At 42.8% G+C, this 24,295-nt stretch overlaps 1 protein-coding gene across 2 annotated transcripts in view; it reads left to right on the top strand.

The window, feature by feature from the left end:
• The first annotated feature begins 10,132 nt into the window (after positions 1-10,132).
• The window catches only part of eif4e3 (eukaryotic translation initiation factor 4E family member 3), an 84,173-nt gene continuing 70,010 nt past the window's right edge, over positions 10,133-24,295 (top strand). The window contains exon 1 of one of the 2 annotated variants that reach the window (XM_072582577.1): positions 10,133-10,347. In XM_072582577.1, the coding sequence (XP_072438678.1) occupies positions 10,136-10,347 (212 nt within the window). In that variant the 5' untranslated portion in view covers positions 10,133-10,135. The remainder of the gene's footprint in view (positions 10,348-24,295) is intronic. The other variant, XM_072582580.1, reaches the window with a different exon arrangement.

Genomic DNA, 24,295 nt, shown 5'->3' with positions numbered 1-24,295 from the left:
TGAATGCTTCTTATTTTGCCAAAGCCCAGCATTGAACCACACACCTTTAGATCTTTAGTCTAACACTCTTCCCAACTGAGCTATTTGAGCTTGGTTCATTTTCAAATGTTACCATTGAAACTGTTTCCACCCGCTGTGGATTCTGGATCATGACAACAAGCTGCTTAAACAAATATTATTTTATGTTGTTTTGTCAATTATTTTAAATCTCTGGTCACTGTCACCATTTCCAGTAGAAACAGTTTCTCACCAATCATCAAAACCTGCAATAATTCTGCATATACAAAAACAATTACATGAAGTTATTGAGCTGTGCAGAAGAGATGAAAGGGGTGGGCAATGAATTAAGACAGAGACAAGGAAAGAACTAGAGAGTGAAAGACAAACACACAAATTCCTAATGACGGAAATCTTAGGCTTTTGGTACACTTCCTGTGAGATCAATGGCTGCCTTGCCATAGGGTTCACATTGCTGTCTGTTGGTCATTGTTATTCTCTGCATTTTCTTGCAGTGTTTGACTTAATGTGTGAGATGTTAAAAGTGCTGTAAACACAATTGTTGCAAATGAGAATTTAAACCGAGGATTAAAATAGTGTCAGGTGTTAAACAGCTAGACGGTTATCAACTGTAAGCATGCTACCTGAGTGTAATTTTGAATGATATTCTTTCTAACTGAAAAATGTAACCTCTAATGATGCATGGCACACTGGAAAATCAACACAGTTCCTCTCTGCACTGTTAACCAGATATTACTTAAAATTGTTTTACAAATCAGGGTGAAATCGAATTCTCAGTTCTCTAATTTGGGCCTGAACAACAATCAAAGTGGGAAAGGACATCAAGACTGCTCCACTAACACCAAAGTTCCACCTGTGCTTTGGTGAGTAGGCAGCATATCTGAAACAGATCTAAGCCTGTGAGGAAAAGGGGCTGCTTTTCGAAAGATTGGATTATAATCTGATGTCGTGTGACTTCTGACTTTGTCCACTCCTGTCCAACACCAGAATCTCCACGTCATAATTTAAAATTCTAATCTTCTACTGCCCTTAGCTAAGCCTAATTTATAATCAACATGTTCAGGCACATCATGGGAGATCTTTGGGACAGGAGGTACTTGAACCCTAGAGACCCGTGGCTGAGCCTAATGCTAACACAGATTTCGAACACATCTCTAATGGAAATCACCATGTGCTTGTTAATGAGCATGCAAGAAACCTGACTAGAAATCCTGTTGCTTAACATGTCACCTCAGTGATAATCTCTTGTAATAATACTTGGCAATTGTGATATTCACAGCAGCTGAGTGATTCCATGAAATACATCAGCTTTAGACTGGTCTCAGTGGATATTTAACACTATTCACTGTCATTCATTTTGTTTCGTTCTTTATTATTCTTCCCGATGTGTTTTTTGATCAGATTATTACTCTGCTTTATTTTTTTTCCTCAAATACCTCTACCTTTCTCAAATTCACTGGCTAATCAGCCCAGCTTCGTGAAAGAGTGGGGAGAACAGAACAGGCAATGGTCGCAGTCTACTGGAATTAAATTCCACTTTAGGTAAATGTATTCAGTGATTCCACATCCAGTGTGTGTATGGATGTCACAACAGCATTAATATGTCCAATAGCAGCTATTCATGAGGCTGCAACTATATAGAGTCATAGAGTCATAGAGATGTACAGCATGGAAACAGACCCTTCGATCCAACCTGTCCATGCCAACCAGATATCCCAAACCAATCTAGTTCCACCTGCCAGCACCCGGCCCATATCCCTCCAAATCCTTCCTATTCATATACCCATCCAAATGCCTCTTAAATATTGCAATTGTACCAGCTTCCACCACATCCTCTGGCAGCTCATAGCATACACGTACCACGCCCTGCGTGAAAAGGATGCCCCTCAGCTCTCTTTTATATCTTTCCCCTCTCACCCTAAACCTATGCCCTCTACTTCTGGACTCCCCAACCCCAGGGAAAAGACTTTGTCTATTTATCCTATCCTATTTTGTAAACCTCGATAAGGTCACCTCTCAGCCTCCAATGCTCCAGGGAAAACAGCCCCAGCCTGTTCGGCCTCTCCCTATAGCTCAGATCTGCCAACCCTGGCAACATCCTTGTCAATCTTATCTGAACCCTTTCGAGTTTCACAACATCTTTCCGATAGGAAGGAGACCAGAATTGCATGCAATATTCCAACAGTGGCCTAACCAGTGTCCTGTACAGCCGCAACATAACCTCCCAACTCCTGTACTCAATACTCTGACCAATAAAGGAAAGCATACCAAATGCCTTCTTCACTATCCTATCTACCTGCGACTCCACTTTCAAGGAGCTATGAACCTGCACTCCAAGGTCATTTTGTTCAGCAACAGTCCCTAGGACCTTACCATTAAGTGTATAAGTCCTGCTAAGATTTGCTTTTCCAAAATGCAGCACCTCGCATTTATCTGAATTAAACTCCATCTGCCACTTCTCAGCCCATTGGCCCATCTGGTCAAGATCCTGTTGTAATCTGAGGTATCCCTCTTCGCTGTCCACTATACCTCCAATTCTGGTGTCATCTACAAACTTACTAACTGTACCTCATTAGAGGACTCAGAACCGATCCTTGTGGCACTCCACTAGTCACAGGCCTCCAGTCTGAAAAACAACACTCCACCACCACCCTCTGTCTTCTATTTTTGAGCCAGTTCTGTATCAAAATGGCTGGTTGTCCCTTTATTCCATGAGATCTAACCTTGCTAATCAGTCTCCCATGGGGAACCTTGTCGAACGCCTTACTGAAGCCCTTATAGATCACATCTACTGCTCTGCCCTCATCAATCCTCTTTGTTACTCCTTCAAAAAACTCAATCAAGTTTGTGAGACATGATTTCCCACACACAAAGCCATGTTGACTATCCCTAATCAGTCCTTGCCTTTCCAAATACATGTACATCCACTCCCTCAGGATTCCCTCCATCAACTTGCCCACCACCGAGGTCAGGTTCACCGGTCTATAGTTCCCTAGCTTGTCTTTACCGCCCTTCTTAATGAAAACCTCCCAACATATACTTCTGTATGGATGGTGCTACCAGCAATCACTGTAGTAGATTTAAATCATTGGTAGTTTACAGTCCCCATATCAACACATGCAACATTCGAGAATTAGTCGCCTACCATTATACTGAGTTATTTACTGATTACATTTCCATTATTATCCTTCACCATTTCCTTGATTTCCCTTTTATCCTGAAGCAAAAAAAAACTTTCTTTACCTCTCTGGTTTTCTGAAAGTAACATTGACATTGCAATATCAGTTTTGCACCTTTCCAAACTTTCGAATATCTGTGTTGGGTTCTATCTTTTACTTTTAATTACAATTTCATGCAATGGTTTCCAAAGTTTATCTTTAATGACAACATTTTACTATTAAAATGCACTGAAGCAAGAACATAATGTTTGGTTGAATAAATTGATAGAACCACATCAAAAAATAAGAACAATGATCAGTGTATTTAATAAATTTATCGTGCTGCTTTACTGTGCAGAAGTGTCACGTTGTTTCCCTTTTGCTTAACATGTCATTTAGCAGCAGGATTTATAGCCAGAAACAAAGCCTGCATCCTTCTTTAATCTCAGAGATGGGTGCGGTTGTTGCATTTACCTGATTTCAACAAGATAACATCTGTAGATGTTGAGATGTCCTCGTGTGGCTGAAGAGTTAGCTTCAGCATCTGTTGTACAAATGCTGTGCACTTAATTCTGCAAAGGCTCATTATTGTACCATTATGCTGGTCATGTGAGATAATCAGATACCATATACCTTTGTCGCACACCAAACCAAAAAAGGGTTTTTAACTCACTGAATGAAATTTTAGATAATTACGAAGCAACTTGTTCAGAGATGTTCTTACACACCTCTGGAGCAGGTGGGACTTGAACATGAGTTATAAAACTTAACATCCTTACTTTTCTCACCTTAGCCCTGGTTAGTATTACAATGCCACTTGTCTTAGTCTCATGTAGTCCTGATTTTTTTTTTGTCAGTTGCTAATGCTATAATTGAATCTGCCTCCTTTCGAAAGCTACAACTGAATCTGCCTCCAAAACATTATTGGGCAGTGCACCCCAAATTTTAAGAAATCAGTAAATAAGAAATGTTTTTGCATGTCACCTTTGGTCTTTTGTCAATCACCTTAAGTCTGTGCCCTCAATTTTTGATTTCTCCATCAAAGGCAATGTTTCTCTCTATCTAATCTGTTAAGGCATTTTAGATTTTGAACACGATATCAAATCCCCCTTGTACCTTCTTTAAAGTGAAGAATCTCAGCTTCTGCAATCAGTCATAATGGAAGTCTCTCATCTCTGGTACTACTTTTCTGAATATTTTCTACATAATCTTTAAAATCTTCACACCTTTCCTAAAGTACAGTGGCCAGCATTGGACATAATACTCTAGTTGAGACTGAATAAGTGTTTTATAAATGTTCATTATAACTGTCTTGTTTTTGTACCCTATGCCTTGATTTATGATGTGCATACTGCATGTTTTCTTTTAATAACATCAAGCTTCTCTGCATCATTTCAACATTGATGTCAGAAAAATAAAATCCAAACTGCCAAAGCACAGATGTCCCCAGGGTGGTCTGAGCACACTTCCAGAGCCAACAGAATCTGCCATCAAGTAAGCTGTCTTGTGGTGCAGTGGTAGTATTCCTACCTTTGAAGTAGGAGGCTTGGGTTCAAGTTCCACCTGCTCAGACATGTGTAATAACAAATCTGGTTTGGATAGAAAACACCCTTCATCCCAACTGTGGAACTTGAGACAAGACTAATAAGTAAGGGGAAGGAAGTAAAGTTCAAAAGCCTTTTGAGCGCATTTTGGTGGTACAGGTGACAGAGTACCCTAATGAAATATCACATTTGGGCTAATTCAAATGATTTTACAATACACTTCATTGAGTGAGTCTCTATCTAGCCTGAATGTAATTGTGTGCCACTGAGATATTGAATTTCATGTCTATTTGGGATATACAGTGGATCAATATCTGTAGTGACAGTTTGCTGTTGTATGTGGAACCAAGATGAACAAAACATAGTTCGACTGCCACATTACCCTTCTTGGTCAAACATCTCTATACTTTCTCTGGTCTCTGTGTATAAGAATTTTGTTGTGAATTAAGTGGTCACCAATGTCTGGGGCAGGGACGTGAGCTGCACACAGGGAGCCAATGCTGTGATCACCAGTGATGAGGGACCTCACAGGTGTGTAGTTGCCCTCTGAAGGCTACCTTTGGTAGGTTTGCAGGCTGCTCCCTCACATATCAAGTCACCTACCCCCCCGCCATTCTGGGTATGGTTGCAGCCATCTTCTTTCACACTGCATAGTTTCAATTTTCAGCATGATGGAAAGCAACAGTGAACATCTTTTGGCCATTGCCTTATTGCGTCCACCTTCATATGTTGATGAGACACCAAACGAACAAACTTCCTTTCTGATAGCCCTTCCGATAAACACCATGGGCTTTGCAACTCCCCTCACCTGCATCCACCTATCACCATCCCACCTACCTTTCCCCTAGCCCCACCCCCAGGCCTCATTATTTATCTCTCAGTCCCCTTCCCCTCCACATTCCTGATGGTCTTATGCACAAAACGTCGACTCTCCTACTTCCCAGATGTTGCTTGACCTGCTGTGCTTTTTCCAGCGCCACACTTTTCAACTCTGACTCTTCAGCATCTGCAGTCCTCGCTTTCTCCTACATGAGCCTGCAACTACCTAAACTTCTCCCCCTCCCACACCCCAGCACGTGGCATATTGAGATGGCCATGCTGGGTATAGTCATACACTGTACCCCTCTTGAAAACAGGTTGCTCCTCTGGACAAATCCCCTCCTTCATGACAACCTTCCCATCCATGTGTTACTTTATTCCCCCTTTTACAAACACAGTTGTGCCCCCTCTTCACACTTATCATCTCCCTATTCCCCACCCCCTCCCACCCCTCACCCCAGTTCCTCCTTCAGTGGCCGTCCACCCTTGCTCCCCCCAAACATTCCTTTCTACATCATTTTTCTGGATAGACCAGATAGACTGACCCATCATTCCAAGCCCCTACTTGCCAGATTGACTGCTTTGGAGCTCCAGGACTGACAGTAACCCCCTTCCCTGGACTGCAGAGGTATATCTCTTGACTGAGAACACCCTGATCGGATTCCTGACCATGACCAATCTCATGAATTGATATGGAAAGCTGCCCGTGACCTACTGTACCGGGTATCTCTCACTGACTTCCATGAGGAGTACTCCCCTAAGACATCGAGACATGACTGCTTGCTTGCTGCACATTCAGTGCGTTTGCCATATAAGCAGCTGGCTCATGGTGCAGGTGGGATACTGAAATAGCTGCCTAGTTGTTTAGCTGAACTATTAGGCATTCAAGGCAAAGCAAAGCAATGCAGGGACGCAGCAAGTATGAAGGCAAGCACCAGGTGAGTAAATGCTATGAGAGCTAGCGAGATGTTTGAGATGCAGCATAGTCCAACCTATAGAAGGGTGCCTGTTTTTGTGTACAAAATGTACTTGCAGCAGCCTTTCAATGCCAGTTGCTGGTTTGTCCTGAAATGCAGATCTGAGCTTCATAAGTAGTTCGAAGTGGGTCAGAGAGGATCCTGAGTAGTTGGCAAATGTCCATAGTTGAAGGCTGCCTATTGATCATGCCCTGAGATGCCGTTTAGTATTGAGCAAAATGAAAGCTCTTCACAGCCACGAGTAAGCTGAGGACACCAGGTACATTCCCTGATTTCCATTTCAAGAATTCCCAGTGTCTAGCTGGTTTAGTAAAATAGGAGCTGCATATTAATGATGTGTGATGTGCACTTAAGAACATTAACAAACAATAATCTCCCATAATGGACAACTCTCACTGCCTAGTGAAATTTGCCTTGATGCACAACAGTTGTATCTAAGATGCAGTGAGTTGCTCACAACATCAAGATAACCCTCGCTGAATTTCTCAGATGATTCTGATGCTAACCTAACCATAGTCCATGCCGTTCAGGACCAAAGAAGGTTCTACCCATAGTTCCTTTATTCAGTCAGAGCAAATAACTTCAAACTGAAGGCACATCATAATTTTCATAGGGAATCTGAGATAGCAAGAATGCAGTTCTGCCTGCATTCCAAAAATGAAAGATGAAGTAATTTGTGCACGTACATGTACACCTCCCTGCAGAGATGGTCTATAAGGCCAGAAACGAAAAAAAAATTGGATGTAAATATTTAGAATATCCATACTGAAGGTGTATAGCATTCTTCTGGTACCAACAACTCACCTTTACCACCAGTAATATTTGTTTCACTTCTTCTCCAATTCTTCACGATGCAAATTCACTTCTCTTTTTTTCTGGGCATGTATATCACTAGAGGAGGATAACATGAACAAATAGATCCCAGTTTTCCTATTGTGCATTTCAGCCCCAAACCAAAAAAAAGCCCTACTCCACCAACTACACTTAGCCTTGTGTGGATGATATTGCCATTTAATGTCAATTGTTTACAAGGCTTAAAGGCATGAACAAATTGGTGAAACAGGAAATAGTTCAGACATTCGAAGGATTTAAAATTATAGAGGCGATATCGATATGTTGGTGAAATGGGCAAACATGACAGATTAAATTTAACAAAATCTAAGGTAGGAAGAACATATCAGGGCAATATAAATGGTATCTTGTAATTATAAAGCTGTGAAGGTATGAATATATATGTACCTGAGTGTCAATGTGCATATATCATTGTAGGTAGCAGGATAAATTGAGAGAATGCTTGATAAAGCATCTTGGGCTTTATGAATAAGGGTATAGAGCATAAAAGCAAGGAAGTTATGGAAAAATTTTATAAAGCACTGGTTTAGCCTCAACTGAGGCATATAATCCAGTTTGACCATCTGCATTTGACAGGATGTAAGAATGTTTGAAAGGGTGCAACAAAATCATGAATTTGGTTCCAGGGATGACAGTTTCATAATGTTGGGAGAAGTTGGCGTTGTGCTGTTCTGAGAAGTTATTCCTGGAAAAGAGGAATGTACAGGGCTGTAGAGTTAAAAATCACACAACACCAGTTTTTTTGTCCAACAGGTTTATTTGGAAGTACAAGCTTTCAGAGCACTGCTCCTTCGTCAAGTAGCTAGAGGAGTAGGATCGTAGGACAGAATTTATAGCACATGATGATAGTAACATACACTGATGCAATATATTGAACAAACATCAATTTCTGTGGAGTATTTCATCTTTTAGAATGGGTTACAGGTTTTGATTCATTAATATGTAAATTCTAGTCACATTCCTGAGATAACTTAAGGTCTTATATAAAAAAAGGTGACATTTCAGTTCAGACTATGCATTAAAGATGTGAGGTCAGACTCTGTATGTATTCCAATCTTAAGTCAGACTGGTTCTATTTCCAAAGTAGGAATTTATAAAATGCCATAGAGTCATAGAGATGTACAGCATGGAAACAGACCCTTCGATCCAAGCTGTCCACGCCGACCAGATATCCCAACCCAATCTAGTCCCACCTGCCAGCACCCGGCCCATATCCCTCCAAACCATTCCTATTCATATACCATCCAAATGCCTCTTAAATGTTGCAATTGTACCAGCTTCCACCACATCCTCTGGCAGCTCATACATGTACCACCCCCTGTGTGAAAAGGTTGCCCCTGAGCTCTCTTTTATATCTTTCCCCTCTCACCCTAAACCTATGCCCTCTGGTTCTGGACTCCCCGACCCCAGGGAAAAGACTTTGTCTATTTATCCTATCCTATTTTGCAAACCTCTATAAGGTCACCCCCTCAGCCTCCAACGCTCCAGGGAAAGCAGCCCCAGCTTTGTCTATTTATCCTATCCATGCCTCTCTCACATGGGTTATAAAATAAAAATTGACTGTCTACAGATTGTGTGCTTTTTGACTAAATTAGAATGTATCTTCAAATACAATTCTGCAAATGCAAATTCACCCCATAGACTTATGTGTGTGTGCATGCATGTGAGGGAGTGAGAGAGAAATTTTGTGTGTGTGTGGGAGAGAGAGGGAACGATTGTGTGTGTGCGCGCATGTGTATGCATGCATGTGTGCTTGGTAATGTGTGTGCGAGTGTGCATGGGTGTGAGTGTGGGGTGTGTGTGTGCCTGAGAGAGTGTGTGCATGAAAAGGTCTGCGAATCTCTCTCTCTCACACACACACACACCCTTACTCACACCCAAGCACACACCCTCTCATAAGCATATACTCCATCACACTCACGCACACTCTATCATTCACACATACACACACGCAAACTCACACCCTCTTCTGCCCCCCCCCCCCACCATATACACACTCTCTTTCTCACTCTCTCACATGCAAGCACACACATATATAAGTCTCTGGGGTTAATTTGCATTTGGAAAATTGAATTTGAAAATACATTCTATTTTGTTCAAAAGCACACAATCTGTAGGCAGTCAATATTTTTAATAATCCATGTGACATTTTATAAATAGAACCAGTCTGACTCAAGATTGGAATATATACAGACTCTAACCTCATACCTTTAATGCATTACCTGAGCTGAGGTGTCACTTTCTTTCATAGAAACTTTAGTTATCTCAGAAATGTGACTTGAAAGAAGTTCTGGGATTTACATATTAATGAATCGAAACCTGTAACCAATTCTAAAAGATGAAAGACAACACTATGATCTATTGCAATAAATTCTGCGTACTGGGATCCTTCTCCAGTAGCTACCTGATGAAGGAGCAGCGCTTCGAAAGCTTGTACTTCCAAATAACCCTGTTGGACTATAAACTGGTGTGGTTTGATTTTTAACATTGTACACCCAAGTCTAAAAGCGGCACCTCCACATCGGGGCTGCAGAGACAGGGTAGAGGAGTGGCGCTGGCATTAACTTTTCGGGGGCTGTTTTGGGCGAATTGCTCCTTCGGGGAGCCAGCACAAGCCACGACGGGCTGAACGGCATCATACAGCTCCCCCGCCGTTCCTTCCTGGGATTCCATTCATTCCGCGCGGAGGGTTCCCCCCGCAACAACGCCCGCCCTAACCATGACGTAATCCGAGTGACGCCATCAGCCCAGGTGGCTGGCGCTGCGCATGCGCCTCGGTCGGCTGCTGTTGTTGTTGTTGTTGAAAATGGCGATCCCGGCGAGTGAGGATTTACAGCAGCGGCTGGAGAAGCAGAGGGAGAGCGCGGTTACCCCGCCGGCCGCCGAGCACGACACCATTCACCTCAACCAGGAGGAGATCAACAATCACGACAAGTCCGGCGTCCCCCTCAACTCGCCGTGGACTTTTTGGCTCGATCGGTGAGTGAGTGAGTGAGTGAGTGAGTGGGCGGGCTGCGGTGGCCGAGGAGGGCCTGGATTGTAAACTAACGCCGGGGAGCGGCCTGGGGGGGGGGTGGGGGAGGAGCGAGGACCTGCAGCAGCCCTCACTCCCACACCGGGGGGGGGGAGGCAAAGAGACCTGATTCCCGTCAGGGTCACCAGTTTTAAGAAAAAAGGTGAGCCCCAGAGATTAAGTTCAGGACGGGTTTGTGGTGCTGGTGGTGGTGGGATTGCACCCTGCCATGAATGTTCCTGGGCGCTAATAAACCAGGATACTCGATAATCTGCTAAATAAGTAGTGTTGCACTTTCCACCGTCAGCTTTCTTGATTCCAGTGGTCTGTCCCCGGACAGGCGTCTCATCACGGTTTTATATGGGCAGCAAAATACTTTGACAAACTTGATTTTTTTTTGCTGTGTTAATAGGGCTAAAAGTAGATTGAAAGCAACCATGGGTGTTGAAGGGTGTCTTTCAGCACTACTTTCAGGCACTTTATGGGTATGTTGCGGCGTGTGCCGCTTCTGCATCGAGTTTGTGTACAAACAGCTTTGTAACTGTAGAGAGAGCTGCTCGAAGTAAATATTAACAACATGGTAGTTTTCTTGCACCTGAGGTCAGAAGGTTGTGAATTCAATTCCTAGTTGACAATTGAGGACATAATCGACACTGGCACTTAAAGTGTGTTTTGCATTACTAGGCGTGCTGTCTCTCAGATGAGACATTAAACCGAAATTCCATCCATCCGTTCAGGTGGATGTAAGAAATCCGATGGTGCTAGTTGAATAAAAGGGCAGAAGTCAACATTTATTTGCTAACCAGTATCACTGGAAATGTAGAAAATTTAGTCACATGATGGGCCAAATGGCTTCATTCTGTCGGTGACAGCAAGAAAACAAAAACTCCCAGTCTAATTTCACCTTCCTCTCCCGGTCCATAGCCTTGCGGGCTATGGCACTTCAAAGAATGAATAACTTAAAACACTCTTGACTCTTTTCTAATCTGTTACCAGTTATGTTCAGTCCTTGTCCCTGGTTATTGATGATCTGCTAATGGAAGTTGTTGCCAATCCACTTCAACTAGCCCTTTCATAATGTTACATACTTCAGTTAAATTTCCCTTCTGCTGCTTCTTTACCAAAGAAAACAACTTCATCCTGTTCGATCTTTCCTCCTGGTTACTAACAATCTCCTTTACAGTCTGTCTCAACCTTATTGTAGTGCAGGCTGTCCTCTTCACTTCAGCTGAACTAGTGGTTTACGAACTAGCATTAAAAATGTGTTGCTGGAAAAGCACAGCAGCTCAGGCAGCATCAAAGGAGCAGGAGAATTGACGTTTTGGGCATAAGCCCTTCTTCTTTGATTCCTGAAGAAGGGCTTATGCCCAAAACGTCGATTCTCCTGCTCCTTGGATGCTGCCTGACCTGTGCTTTTCCAGCAACACATTTTCAGCTCTGATCTCCAGTATCTGATATCCAGAGCAGTCCTCACTTTCTCCTACAAACTAGCATATACTTGAGCCCTTGATAAAGGAAATAAAACTGTGTATCTTCTGTCCTGTCCTGTCCTGTCCTGCCCTGCCATTTTCACCTTACCCGACCAGTCTGTAGATATTTTCTTGCAGTCTGCAGATTTTCTTCTTACTGTCAATCTCTTGGTTGGTTTTTGTACCAAATGCAATATTCTTAATCATGCTTCCAACATGCGTTGGTATTTATCATGAGCAAAAAACTCGGTACGGAGTCCTGTGGGATTCCACTTGTGGTATTCTAGATTAGAGTGGTGTTGGAAAAACACAGCAGGTCAGGCAGCATCCGAGGAGCAGGAAAATCGATGTTTTGGGCAAAAGCCCTTCATCAGGAATATCCCACTTGCAGTCAAATAAAGCCAGCGATAACACATTCAGTTTTCTGCTACTGACCCAATTTTGGATCCAGTTTGCGCTTTCACTTTGATTCCATGAGCTTTTAATGATCTGAGCAGTCTGCCACGTGAGACTTATGAAATCCTTGCAAAAAACCACATAGACTATATCAACCATGGTATCCTCAACCCTCCTCGTTACCTCCTCAAAAATTTTAACTAAGTAGACACAGTTTTAATTTAAATCCCTGCTGTCTTTGGTGAAACCATTCCTCTCTAAATTGCACTTTATACTGAAATGTTTCTGCTTATTTGCTCAGCACCAACTTTAGGTTGACTGGCCTATAATACCAAGGCAAATGAAGGGCTTTTGCCCGAAACGTCGATTTTCCTGCTCCTCGGATGCTGCCTGACCTGTTGTGCTTTTCCAGCACCACTCTGATCTAAACTCTGGCCTATAATACCGTTTTAATAGTATTTGTCTGGTATCATGCCTGCAGCCAGATAGAATTGGAGATTATCTGAACGACCACTATTTCTTGCCTGCTTTCCTTAGCATTTGGGATACATTTCAACTTAATCTGATCCCCTTTCCATGGGTATCTGAAAGTATGTCAATGTGCCTTAGTTGGTAGATGCTCTCCTCTGAATCAGAGGTTTCAAAGTTTAAATCTCACTCCAGGACCTGAGCACAAAAATCTATGCCAGAACCCCAGTGCAGTAGTAATGGGGTCCTGCATTGTTTCAGTTGAAAAATGAAAGAAAGTATGTGCAAGATCCCATGGCAATATTTTTGACCAAGAACAGGGAAGTTTTTCCTGGTCTCTGGTTAATATTTATTCCCCCCCCCCCTCTTCCAGCATCAAAAAAAAAAGAAAAGATGATCTGTTCACAATCACATTGGTGGGAATCTTGTAGTGTGCTACTTAGCTCCCTGATTTCCACAATTTATAGATGTGATTTCCTCAATTATAGATGTGACTTTATTTCCAAGAAAATTTTCATTTTGAACTGTAAAGTGCTTTGAGATGTCTGGTGGGATGAAATTTGCTTTCAAAATGCAAGCTTTTTTTTAACTTCAAGCATCTTTTCAGTAATAGCTAGGATATGCATCTGAGTATCTATCTGTGCCATCCACTCATCTAGCTAATTCACTAGAGTCCTGAAATTGATGAATTATATCACCAGACACTGAGCAACTCTTATTTCCTAGTTTTTGCTCCTTCTAGGCATACTTCATTAATAATTTTTTGCCTTCTAGTTCCAGTTTTGGTTCTCTCCCTCTAGAATCTTCACTTGTATCCCAACCTGATGTCAGCTAGGTTAAAGCCTCCCTGCAGACTTCTCTATAAAGACCGTAAGATGTCAGAATAGAAGTAAGCCGTTTGGCCCATTGAGTCTGCTCTGCAAACCATGCAGGTCATAGCTGAACTGAGAGTTCTCAATCCTACATTCTGCCTTTTCCTGTAGCCCTTGATTTCTTTACTGATTAATCTGGCTCTCTGTCTTGAATATGCTTAACAATTAGCCATTACAGTCCTCTGAGGCAAAGAATTCCAGCAACTCACTTCCCTCTGAGAGATTAAACTCCTGCTCAATTCTATCTTAACTAGGCGATGTTTTATTCTAAGATTACACCCTTTGGTTCTTGACAATCCCATAAGGGGAAACAACCATTACAGCTCCCCTGTCAAGTCCTCAAAGAATGTTCTATACTTTAATCAGGTCACCTTTCCTTCTTCTAAACTCCATTGAGTATGAGTCAAACCTTTGCATCAGAAAGTTGATCCCTCCAAACTTTGGATCAACCTAGTAAACCTTCTTGGGACTGCCTATAATGTCAGTATATCTTTGCTTGGGAACAGGAAACCAAAGTTGTTGATAGAATGAGTGCCTTGTATAGTTTAGCAAGACTTCCTTTGTTTTTTACATACTCCATTCCCTTCGAAATGACGGCCAGCATTCCATTTGCCTTATTACCTGTTGAAATTAGATTTATGCACAAGGATTTTGTGATTTATGCGAAAGGATCCCTAATTCCACTATGCAGCTTTGGCGATTACCACTTAAATAATGTACAGTTCTTCTAGTTGTCTTTACATGAGGTTAGGGTGCATATTATCACATTTTCCAACATATTCCAGTTTTGCCGACATTCATAACCCTGTATATCCCTCTGTAGACTCTATCATCCTCACCACTTGCCATCCCATGTATTTTTGTTATTTGCATATTTGACCATAGTGCATTCACTTTCCTTATCCAAGCCACTAATATACAGAGGAATCTCGATTATCCAGCATTCAATTATCTGAATTTCGTATTATCCAGACAAGATCACAAGGTTCCGATGCTTGGCTAAACTGTTATCAGGCATTCGATTATCCAAACATTCGATTTATCCGAACAATTTATCCTGCCTACATTGTTCGGATAATCAAGGTTCCTTTGTATATTGTAAATAATTGTTGTCCCAGCACTGTCCCTGGGCTCTGCACTAGTTATAGGTTGCCATTTTGAAAATGCCTCCTTATCCCAACTAACTTCTATTAGTTAGCCAGCCTTCTGTCTTTCTACTACTCTCCAAAACTATGGACTCTTGTCTTACAAATAATATCTTTTTTATTCAATGCCTTTAGGAAGCCCAAATAAATTACATCTACATGTTCTTCTTTACCTCTTCTGCTTGTTAGTACCTAAACAAATTTCACTAAATTTGGTGAGTCTAGAGCCAGAGTGTACAACTTTAAACATAAGAGGATGCCACTTAACTCAGGAGTGTTTTGTATACTCTGAGGGCTATGAACTTCTGGAATTCTCTACCACAGGGGGCTGTGGAAGCTCAATCTTCAGGTTTATTTAAGGTAAAGCTGAATAGATTTCTGTCTTACCGGTGAGTTACGGGGTGAATAAAATGCATTGTGTTCATTCGGCCATGATCATATTGAATCTCTGAGCACGCTTTCCAGGCTGAATGGCCAACTCCTGCTTCTGACTTGGAGTTTTCATGTGACATACAATGGGCACAGCAATGTCCTACCTATAGTTTTAGATTAACTAAACTTGATAGAGAAGCTAAAAACTTATTGGATTTTTTTAGTTTGGGGAAAAGAAGTTCACCAGCTACATACCAATCAGCAGCATCCCCTGTGCTGATGCCACTTAGATTTTTGTTTACCTCACTTTGAGATTTCCTCTGAAATTGAACTTAAACTTAACTCCAATATACCTGTGTTCTTGCGTTCAGACTCTCTGATTTAATAAAATGATAAATACTGTCACAAGCTCTTTCTGTGCAACTGCCTTAGATTCAAGCAACAAAAAGACTGTAATGTTCACCAACCAATCACTCATTCACCTACTGTATTGTGACATCACTGATTTCCTTTTTGATTTCTCTCCCCTCATTGTCTTTACCTCTCAGTTATAGTCCCATTCTTACTACTGATGTTACCTTTGGGCCTGAGTCACTACTGCTCTGTATTTTCTACCTCTGATTCAGGTCTCTTCTGCTGCTACGCTGAAAGTGAGATCCTTTATCCTTATTGTTGCATTTAGTCCCATACACTCGGGTCTTGTTTTGTCTCTTCTTTTTATCCACATTCTGGTTCAGTTCTCATTAATTTTTGAATAAAAATATACTTATGTGCACCTATTCACTGTTTTAGTTCTATACAATAACATTTTAAGCAAACAAAAAAATTGGAATTTGACTCTATCCAACATACAAGCATCTATTTACATGCATTTGAAGCACTGGGAGGGTCTAATAACTGAAAATTTAACTTTGGCAGAAAGATCTCAGATACTGGTCTTTCCCCATTGCTCCTTGGTGACAGCTGCCCCAAGCTTTAGTGCATCCTTTACCATGTAATCCTGGATCTTGGAATGTGCCAGTCTGCCACACTCAGTTGGGATCGACTCTTTGTTCTGGGAGACCATCAAGTTTTGAGCAGACTAAAGAGCATTTTTCATTGAGTTGATGGTCCTGCAGGTGCAGTTGATGTTTGTCACCATGTTCTAGTTCTTGCCTTGATTTATCTTGGCCCCCAAGGCCAGTTTGAACTGACACGACTCTCTACTATTACAACAAGAGATAATGTGATTTGTGTTCAAATTGGATACAGTTCCCTCCGTATAATAGTGACTACACTTTTCAGAAGTGCTTCATTAGCTGTGAAGATTCCTCGTCACCCCGAGGATGTGAAAGGCACAATGCAATTGCAAATTCTTGTGTTGTCCCACAATTTAATCATAAATGAAAGCTCATGCAGAAAGTTGGAATTTGTGTTCTCTAACAATTTTATGGGTGTGTGAATGCCAGCATATGAAGTGGCATGCCTGCATTGTGCGCACAATTTGCTTGCTTATTGATTCAATGAGGGAACACACACAAATAAGCCATTGTGCTTTAATCTGAGTTATTTTCATACAAATAATTTAATTTTTTCTGGTTTGAAACAATACTTTTTGGAAAAAAATCAAATGGAAAATAATAGCAGATATTAATATTCCCTACACATTATAATACAGTGCCACACTGTAGTGCAATTCAATAGCCAAATCTTATTGAACCATTTGTTATTTAAATGAAAAATCTCCTTGCCCATATCCACATTGATTGTCAAAGTGCCATTAGACTAAACTGAAGCTTTGAATCTTCTGGATTGGTACAATAATTCATAGTTAACTAAGTGCTTTATTGAGAATAATCAATTGAAATTAAACCTGTTAGTATGAGGCAAGGGATTCATAACAGGATAGATGCTAAAGTGTACACACTGCGAAATGCTTGAGAATGAATTTTATGTTTTAATCAATGAAACTTGCATTTAAGCTATACACTTTCCAGTTGTAATAGTTGATATGTATTTGAGTGACAATCTTGTGAGTGCTTAACTTTAAAGTGGAATTTTTTTCCTGAATTGTACCTAACAATTGCTACATAGACTAAAAATTCAGATGGTTGAAATTTAAACAATTTTTCTTTCCTTGATTCTGAAACCTCTCATGAGTCTCTTTATTTCAATGCAATTTAAGTACAGTGTCTAGCTTGTTAAATCAGTGAAATATCAGTGTTGCTTAAACGAAAGAAAGGACTGATGCTGACTTTGGATTACCGCTAGCAAGTTATTCAAAGATTCAAACCATTGAGGTTTTTTTGTAGAAGTTGCTAACTTTAGTGTGGTTAACTAACATTTGTATTCAGCCTGAATTGTACTGAACATTTCTTCCTCAATGTCTCTCTCCTAATCGCGTAGATTTTGGTACAGACACATATGGGTAGAATCATCAAATCCCTACAGGGCAGATAGAGGCTAGTCAGCCCATCCAGTCTGCACCAACCCTCCAAAGAGCATCTACCTAACCTAACTTACACATCTTTGGCCAGTGGGAGAAAGCCAGAGCACCCGGAGGAAACCTACAGAGACACGAGGAGCCCATGCACATTCCGCACAGTCAGTCAAGGCTGGAATCAAATCTGGGTTCCTGGCGCTCTGAGGCAACAGTGCTAACCACTGAGCTGCCTACTGGTTCCAAAGGAATGTGGTACAAATTCATTTGTATGCATTCCTAAAAACAACAACTGTCCATTTTTCAAATGTGGAACAAATGCTTTTTTGATAAATGTTATATAAATAGCACATCTGTTGACATTGTTAGTTACAATATTTGTTCAACAAGCACCCCTGATATAATCACTGATGTTATTTTGTCAAGCCTGATCAAGACTTAAGTAAATAGTGTCATTTGTGTCTTTGACGTAGCCTGTGGGTTCTGATCTCTGAAACAGCTTCCGTTAGCAGGGAAATCCTGTAGTAATGGACACTTAGGCTCTTCTCATTCCTCCTTTGATTTAAATTTACTTAATGTCCTTTTCTATCTGAATTAGTTAGTAGAGTTCAATGGCAGAGTTTATTGTACAAAGAAATACTGGAGCACCAGGGGGAGAGAGAGAGAGAGAGAGAGAGAGAGAGATCAACAGCACAGTGGTCAACTGCGAGTCTTTTCTCAACCCGGAGCACATGTCAAGATACTTTTATAATTTTGTGATATAATAGATCAGTGATGAGGTTATTGTCTCTGTTACATAGTTGTTGTAAACATTGCAGAATCATTGATAGTTTCGATGCAGTCGTTGATAGTTCCAGCGCAGCCTTTGTTAATTTCAGCGCGGTCATTGTCCGTTTCAGTACAGACATTCAGTTTAAATGACAGCGCGGAAGTCCATTGCTGTAGTAATGGGTGCTAATCGCTCTTCCTGAGAAGGTATTAGCACTTTGTATTGAGTCTGTATCAAAGGTGTTCGCTGGACCCAGACACTTCAGTGGGCAGTGTTCGTAACTCATGTGTATTCTCTTCCCCCACCTGTCTTAAACTAATCAACTAGGTTGTGAGTGCATTGTGGTGGCCCCAGGCAGTATCTGTGTTTGTTCTGCTGTCTTTCTCCATATTGTGGTCCGGCAGCCATCTTGTGTGTCCATGTGCCTGGTGTCATCCTGCCCTGTGCTATCTCCCACTTCACTTCCCCTCCCTTTGTGGTCAAGAAGGCGACTTTGGCGATCTCCTGCAGACCACCCAATTTACATGTAGAAGTGGTCCTCTCTAGGAGGTCCTCCTCCAGAGGTATCATGGAGTGCCAATTTTGTTGGGGGCTCTTCCATAGTAAGACTCGCTGCTGGTAGTTCTCGTCAGTAGTGCCTTAAGGCAGAGCTTTAAACATCCAAGGTCCACACACAAGGAGGACTATCCCGTAAGCCAAATAGGGTTCCCAAGATTTACCCATCAATGTTGGGGAATGGGTCTGGGTGGGTCGGTGTGGACTTGTTGGGCTGAAGGACCTGTTTCCACACTGTAAGTAATCTAATCTAATCTAAACAATTTAGCCAGCTGTCTGTAATTGTGGCTCCCTGTTGAAAATTATGTAGCTGGTCTCTGATATTCTTGATGGCTTCTGAAATGTTACAATAACATGGGTGATACAATTGTCACCAATAATTGTGCAAACTCCCCCTTGCTGTGCATAATCCACTGCATGATGTGTCTGCTGTGTGTAGAGTTCAGCCAACTCTGTGTATTAGTTGCTTCGAGTTTTTGAGGTGTTATTGCCGAAGGTAGTCAAGCCACATACAAGGTAATTTTGGCTTTTAGCACTGACGACCCCTCCAACTCCCAAAGATACAGAGACCCCAAGAATCCTTCACCTAGGATCTCTCTCACTCTCTCTCTCTCTCTCTCTCTCTCTCTCTCTCTCTCTCTCTCTCTCTCTCTCTCTCTCTCTCTCTCTCTCTCTCTCTCTCTCTTTCCCCCTCCCCCCCCCGGTGCTCCAGTATTTCTTTGTACAATAAACTCTGTCATTGAACTCTACTAACTAATTCAGATAGAAAAGGACATTAAGTAAATTTAAATCAAAGGAGGAATGAGAAGAGCCTAAGTGTCCATTACTACAGGATTTCCCTGCTAATGGAAGCTGTTTCAGAGATCAGAACCCACAGGCTACGTCAAAGACACAAATGACACTATTTACTTAAGTCTTGATCAGGCTTGACAAAATAACATCAGTGATGACCACAAAGTGGTGGAGACCTGACAGTCAGCACAGAACTCCTGATGATGGAATGGGTCCCTTTTAAATAGAAAATCAAATCCCTTTGCTGCTCGGTAACATACATCGTCCTGTCCTTCCATCTGTCTGTCCACCCATATTGCCTCAATCCCCTGGAGTACCCCCCCAACCCCAAACTGGAAAGTGTCAAATGGGTGCATCCATGTGGCAGAGCTGGCCTGGGTGCCATTGCACTGACCACGTATAAATTGTCTGCCCTCGGTCACATTCGAGCATGTCTGCTTGCTGCAGGTGCAGGTAAACTGTCCCCTGGTGACTGTACCGTGCTGATAAGTGCACTGTCTCTGGACGCATGAATCATTTTTGATGACCAAGGCATAAACTCATCCCCATCCCTGCCCTGTGAAACAGCTTGGGTAATTACCAAGTTTTAAATGGGTTTTCCCTTCCCTAGGCTGGGGGACCAGGCCCCACGGGCCGGTGGTCCTAACCAGCTGCACATATCTACCCTCGACTCCCTACTTATATTTCCCTATGTGCCCCTTGCACGACGCTCTCGAGATGTCTACTATATACAGGTTGCAATGGGCCCATACTGGTGTGGCTACAAATAGGGAATTCTACTGATCATGCCAGTGGGTAGCAGACAGTTCGGTTGGGTTTATAAAAGAGGTTATCTTCAAATCCTGATGTGCTCCTGACAGTCGCAACACTTAAACACAGTAAAATACACACAGGTATATACATTTTTGCAGTTAAATAAAGTTGAGTCAAAGTCTTTGTTTTCGTCAGGAGGTGCAGTCGTGCTTCTGTGTGGTTTGTTCTGTTGTGTTTCACTGCCCCCCTCCCCTGGGGTGACCATCTTGTCCACCGTTCCTGTCTGCACCTGGGGAATGGTCAATGACATCAGTTTGGTCACAGAAGTCTTGAAATGGTTTTAGTTGGGTCCAGTGCTTCCATGTTCCTTTCCCTTTAATATCTGTGCAGGCACAGGTGTCCCCACTTATTACCATGTCATATGGCCCATTCCATTTTGGGGCAAAGCCTGGTTTGTCGGGCAGAGCTCTTTCCAGGACACGGCTTCCTGCTGCTGGGACCTGAGGGAAGATTTCAAGTTCCCCTGCCTTGTCCTTTTTCGTCCTGTTTATCAATTACAGATTTCTGCATCCCTTTCAATTGGGCATTTAATTCTATTACATACCATCTAATTTTGTCGTTTTGTGGACCCACATCGGTGCCATCTGTGATTGTCTCTGTCTCTGTCTCTGTCTCTGTCTCTGGCAATTGCATTGCTCGCCTGGTCATTAATTCATGTGGTGTTAGCCTAGTTGCCTGATTTGTGGTGGCTCTTAATTTCATTTGTATGGCTGGCAGCACTTCAGTCCATGTTATGCCTGAGATTTGCATAGCCTCAGCTAAAGTACTGAGGGGGGGAGAGAGAGGGGGGCGGGGAGAGGGAGAGAATTGCCTCCCACTTTGCCTGTCTCATTTTGGAAATCGCCCTCAGTTTCCCTGTGTTTAGCATCTCTACTAGCATGTGTTTAGTGTGGAGGATGACATTCCCTGTCATTACTATGGGCTTGCTAACCCCATCAGCTCAAGCAGCACAGTCTAAGGTTGTTATGCAACTGGGCAACCCAGTGACTACTGGCCCTTCTGTAGTTGAGTAGTACCCTACGGGCCTCTCCTACTACTGAGGTCTTGTGGAGTAAAATTCTCCCTCATTGTTACAGCAGATGTGAAAGTCCTTGCTGGGATCTGGCAGCCCTAGCCTGGGGGCCGATGGGAGTCGAGTTTTAAGCTGACTGTGTGCCTCCTCCTGTTCTGGCCCCCAGATTACAGGTTCCAAGGCGGGCTTACCTCCTTTAATTGATCTCTGGATCGGTTCAGCCAATTTTGTGGACTCTGGTATAAAACTCTGACTGTAGTTGAATAGCCCCAAGACCTTTCTGACTCCCTGACCATGTCAGGTCGTGGCATCTATTGGATTGCCTTCTTCTGGTCGTTGGGCATTTCTTTGAGTCCCTAGGTATAAGGTGTCCTGGGTATAAGACTCGTGATTTGCCAATCTCATGCCTTTGTGGGACTAACGTTTAACCCTGTGGTTGCCAGTTCCTGTAATACTAGACAAAGCTTCTTGGTGTCCTGACTCGGACCTGAAGCAATTAAGATATCATCGACATATTGGAGGGCAGTGCTACCCTCTGGTAAATCTATTCTCTTCAGAATGTCACTTGTCTCCCTGTGAAAAATAGTGGGGCTGCTGTGGAAACCTTGTGGCAGGCGAGTCCATGTATACTGACTGTCCCTTACTGTAAAAGCAAATTTATTCTGGGACTTGGGCTGTAACGGGATAGACCAGAATCCGTTGGCTATGCCTAAAATAGTAAACATCTTGTGTTTGGGGGCCAAGCCATTTAAAATGGTGGAGAGGTCTGCTACAATGTTGTGCAATTTGGGGTGACCTTATTTAATTCTGTATAATCAATGGTGAGCCTGTAGCTTTCATTTAAGCTTTAGTACTGGCCACATTGGGGAATTAGTTGTACTTGCGGTTTCTTTCAGGATTCTCTGTTTCACTAGTCCTTTCACTATTTCCGTAACTGCTTGTTCTGCTTCGGGGTTTATTGGGTATTGCAGGTGGGGCTTATGCTCCGTTCTGGGGACCCTTATCGAGTCTATGTTAACTAGACCTGTGACTAACTTTGTTTCTGCCCATGCTCCCAGGATGGAGTTGCAGATGGCTCTGAATCCCCCTTTTCGAGGTTCCAGTCCCTACTGATGACTGCAGCCACTTTAATAGTTTTAAGGTGACTTGTATGGTGGCACAGTGGTTAGCACTGCTGCCTCACAGCGCCAAAGACCCAGGTTCAATTCCTGCCTCAGGTAACTATCTGCGTGGAGTTTGCACATTCTCCCTGTTTCTGCGTGGGTTTCCTCCGGGTGCTCAGGTTTCTTCCTACAGTCCAAAAATGTGCAGGTTAGGTGAATTGGCCATGCTAAATTGTCCGTAGTGTCAGGTGAAGGGGTAAATGTAGGGGAATGGGTCTGGGTGGGTTACTCTTCAGAGGGTTGGTGTGGAATTGTTGGGCCGAAGGGTCTGTTTCCACACTAAGTAATCTAAATCTGTAATCTATTGTAAGTTTCCCAATCTTGGTCTTTCGGCTGTCCTGTCTGGGCCGAATCAATTTCCCTTTTGCACAATCAGTTAGAACATTATATTCTCTCGTGAGGTCATTGCCCATTATGGTGTCCTTGTTATTTTGGCATACATAGAATTTCATGGGGATATAGTTTATTTCTAGGAGGTTAGTTTCGCTTAGGTAAGATGGTGTTTTATCCCCTCCTACCCCAGTTAAGTGAACCATTTTATTTGTATGGGGTAAAGGTAAGTTTGTGATGGATACAGCCGCTCCTGTGTCTTCTGGCATTTCACATTTCCTCCCTCCCATTACTGTGGGCACATAAATTCTCCCCTCCCTTACCGTCATGAATGGGGCAGCTGGTTGTCAGCTCTGTTGACCTTGGGATTTCCGCAGTGTTCTGGGTGATGTTTGGGGATGCCCCATGCTTTTCCCAGCACACTGCTTCTACGTGTCCTATTCTGTTGCAGTGGCTACAGTATTTTATATTGTTCCCTGCTCGTGTGGCCCTACATTCTCAAGCAAAGGGTCCCTGTCGGCCACAGTTGTGGCAGGATAGTTTTATTCTACTCTCTCCTCCATTCCGATCGGCTGCTTTGTCAGGTCTTGCCTTTATTGCAGGAGCTTCTGCATCCTGCTAGCCCACTCAACTAGATCATCATAATCCTGGGACATTATTACTTCCATTTTCAGGACAATATAGAGCAATATATTGGTGGGCAATATAGAGCCCATCCCTAAAAGCTTGGGTGAATGCGCCGTCCCCTCCAATCTGGGTTTGCTTGCCCAGAGCATTCCTGGTAGACCCTAAATAATCATTCCCCATATTCAGAGGCTCCTTCCCCTTTTAAGTTGCTTAGTGGTCGTGATCTTGCTCTAGTTCGTGGGAGCATTTCCCAGCACCCTCTGATTTCCTCTTTAAAATCAGCAAAGGGGACCCGTTGGGCATCTAAGGGCAACAACATGTGTCCACCGTCCTCCCTTAAAGTCTCAGGCTGCTGTGGCATCCGATCCACCAGCTACCTGTCTCCACTTGTCCGCTGGGCAAGCTGCCCGGACCACCTGGTGTATGTTTCTTCCCAGAACCTAGTGTTTGTGCTCCCGGACTGTAATTTGCCCAGGGAGGCCATCATTTGCTGCCTCTCCCCTGGGGTGAAGGCTTTGGGCTGTGAGTCTGCTCCCCCTCCAGTAACAGGCGTTAAGTTATACTCTTGCACTGTTTGCCCAAGAGAGGGAGCAGTTGGTCCCTGCTGGACGGTTTCGTAGGAGAAGAGAGAGTCAATCTCCCTTTCCTCCTGTACTTTTTCTAATCTTTGCTCCAGCTCCTTTATCCTATCCTCCAGCTCCTCAATTCGTTC

The sequence above is a fragment of the Chiloscyllium punctatum genome, chromosome 12 (assembly GCF_047496795.1).
Source record: "Chiloscyllium punctatum isolate Juve2018m chromosome 12, sChiPun1.3, whole genome shotgun sequence".
Lineage (NCBI taxonomy): Eukaryota > Metazoa > Chordata > Chondrichthyes > Orectolobiformes > Hemiscylliidae > Chiloscyllium > Chiloscyllium punctatum.
Note: the sequence above shows the minus strand (reverse complement) of the source record. Positions and strands in the feature narration are given on the sequence as shown.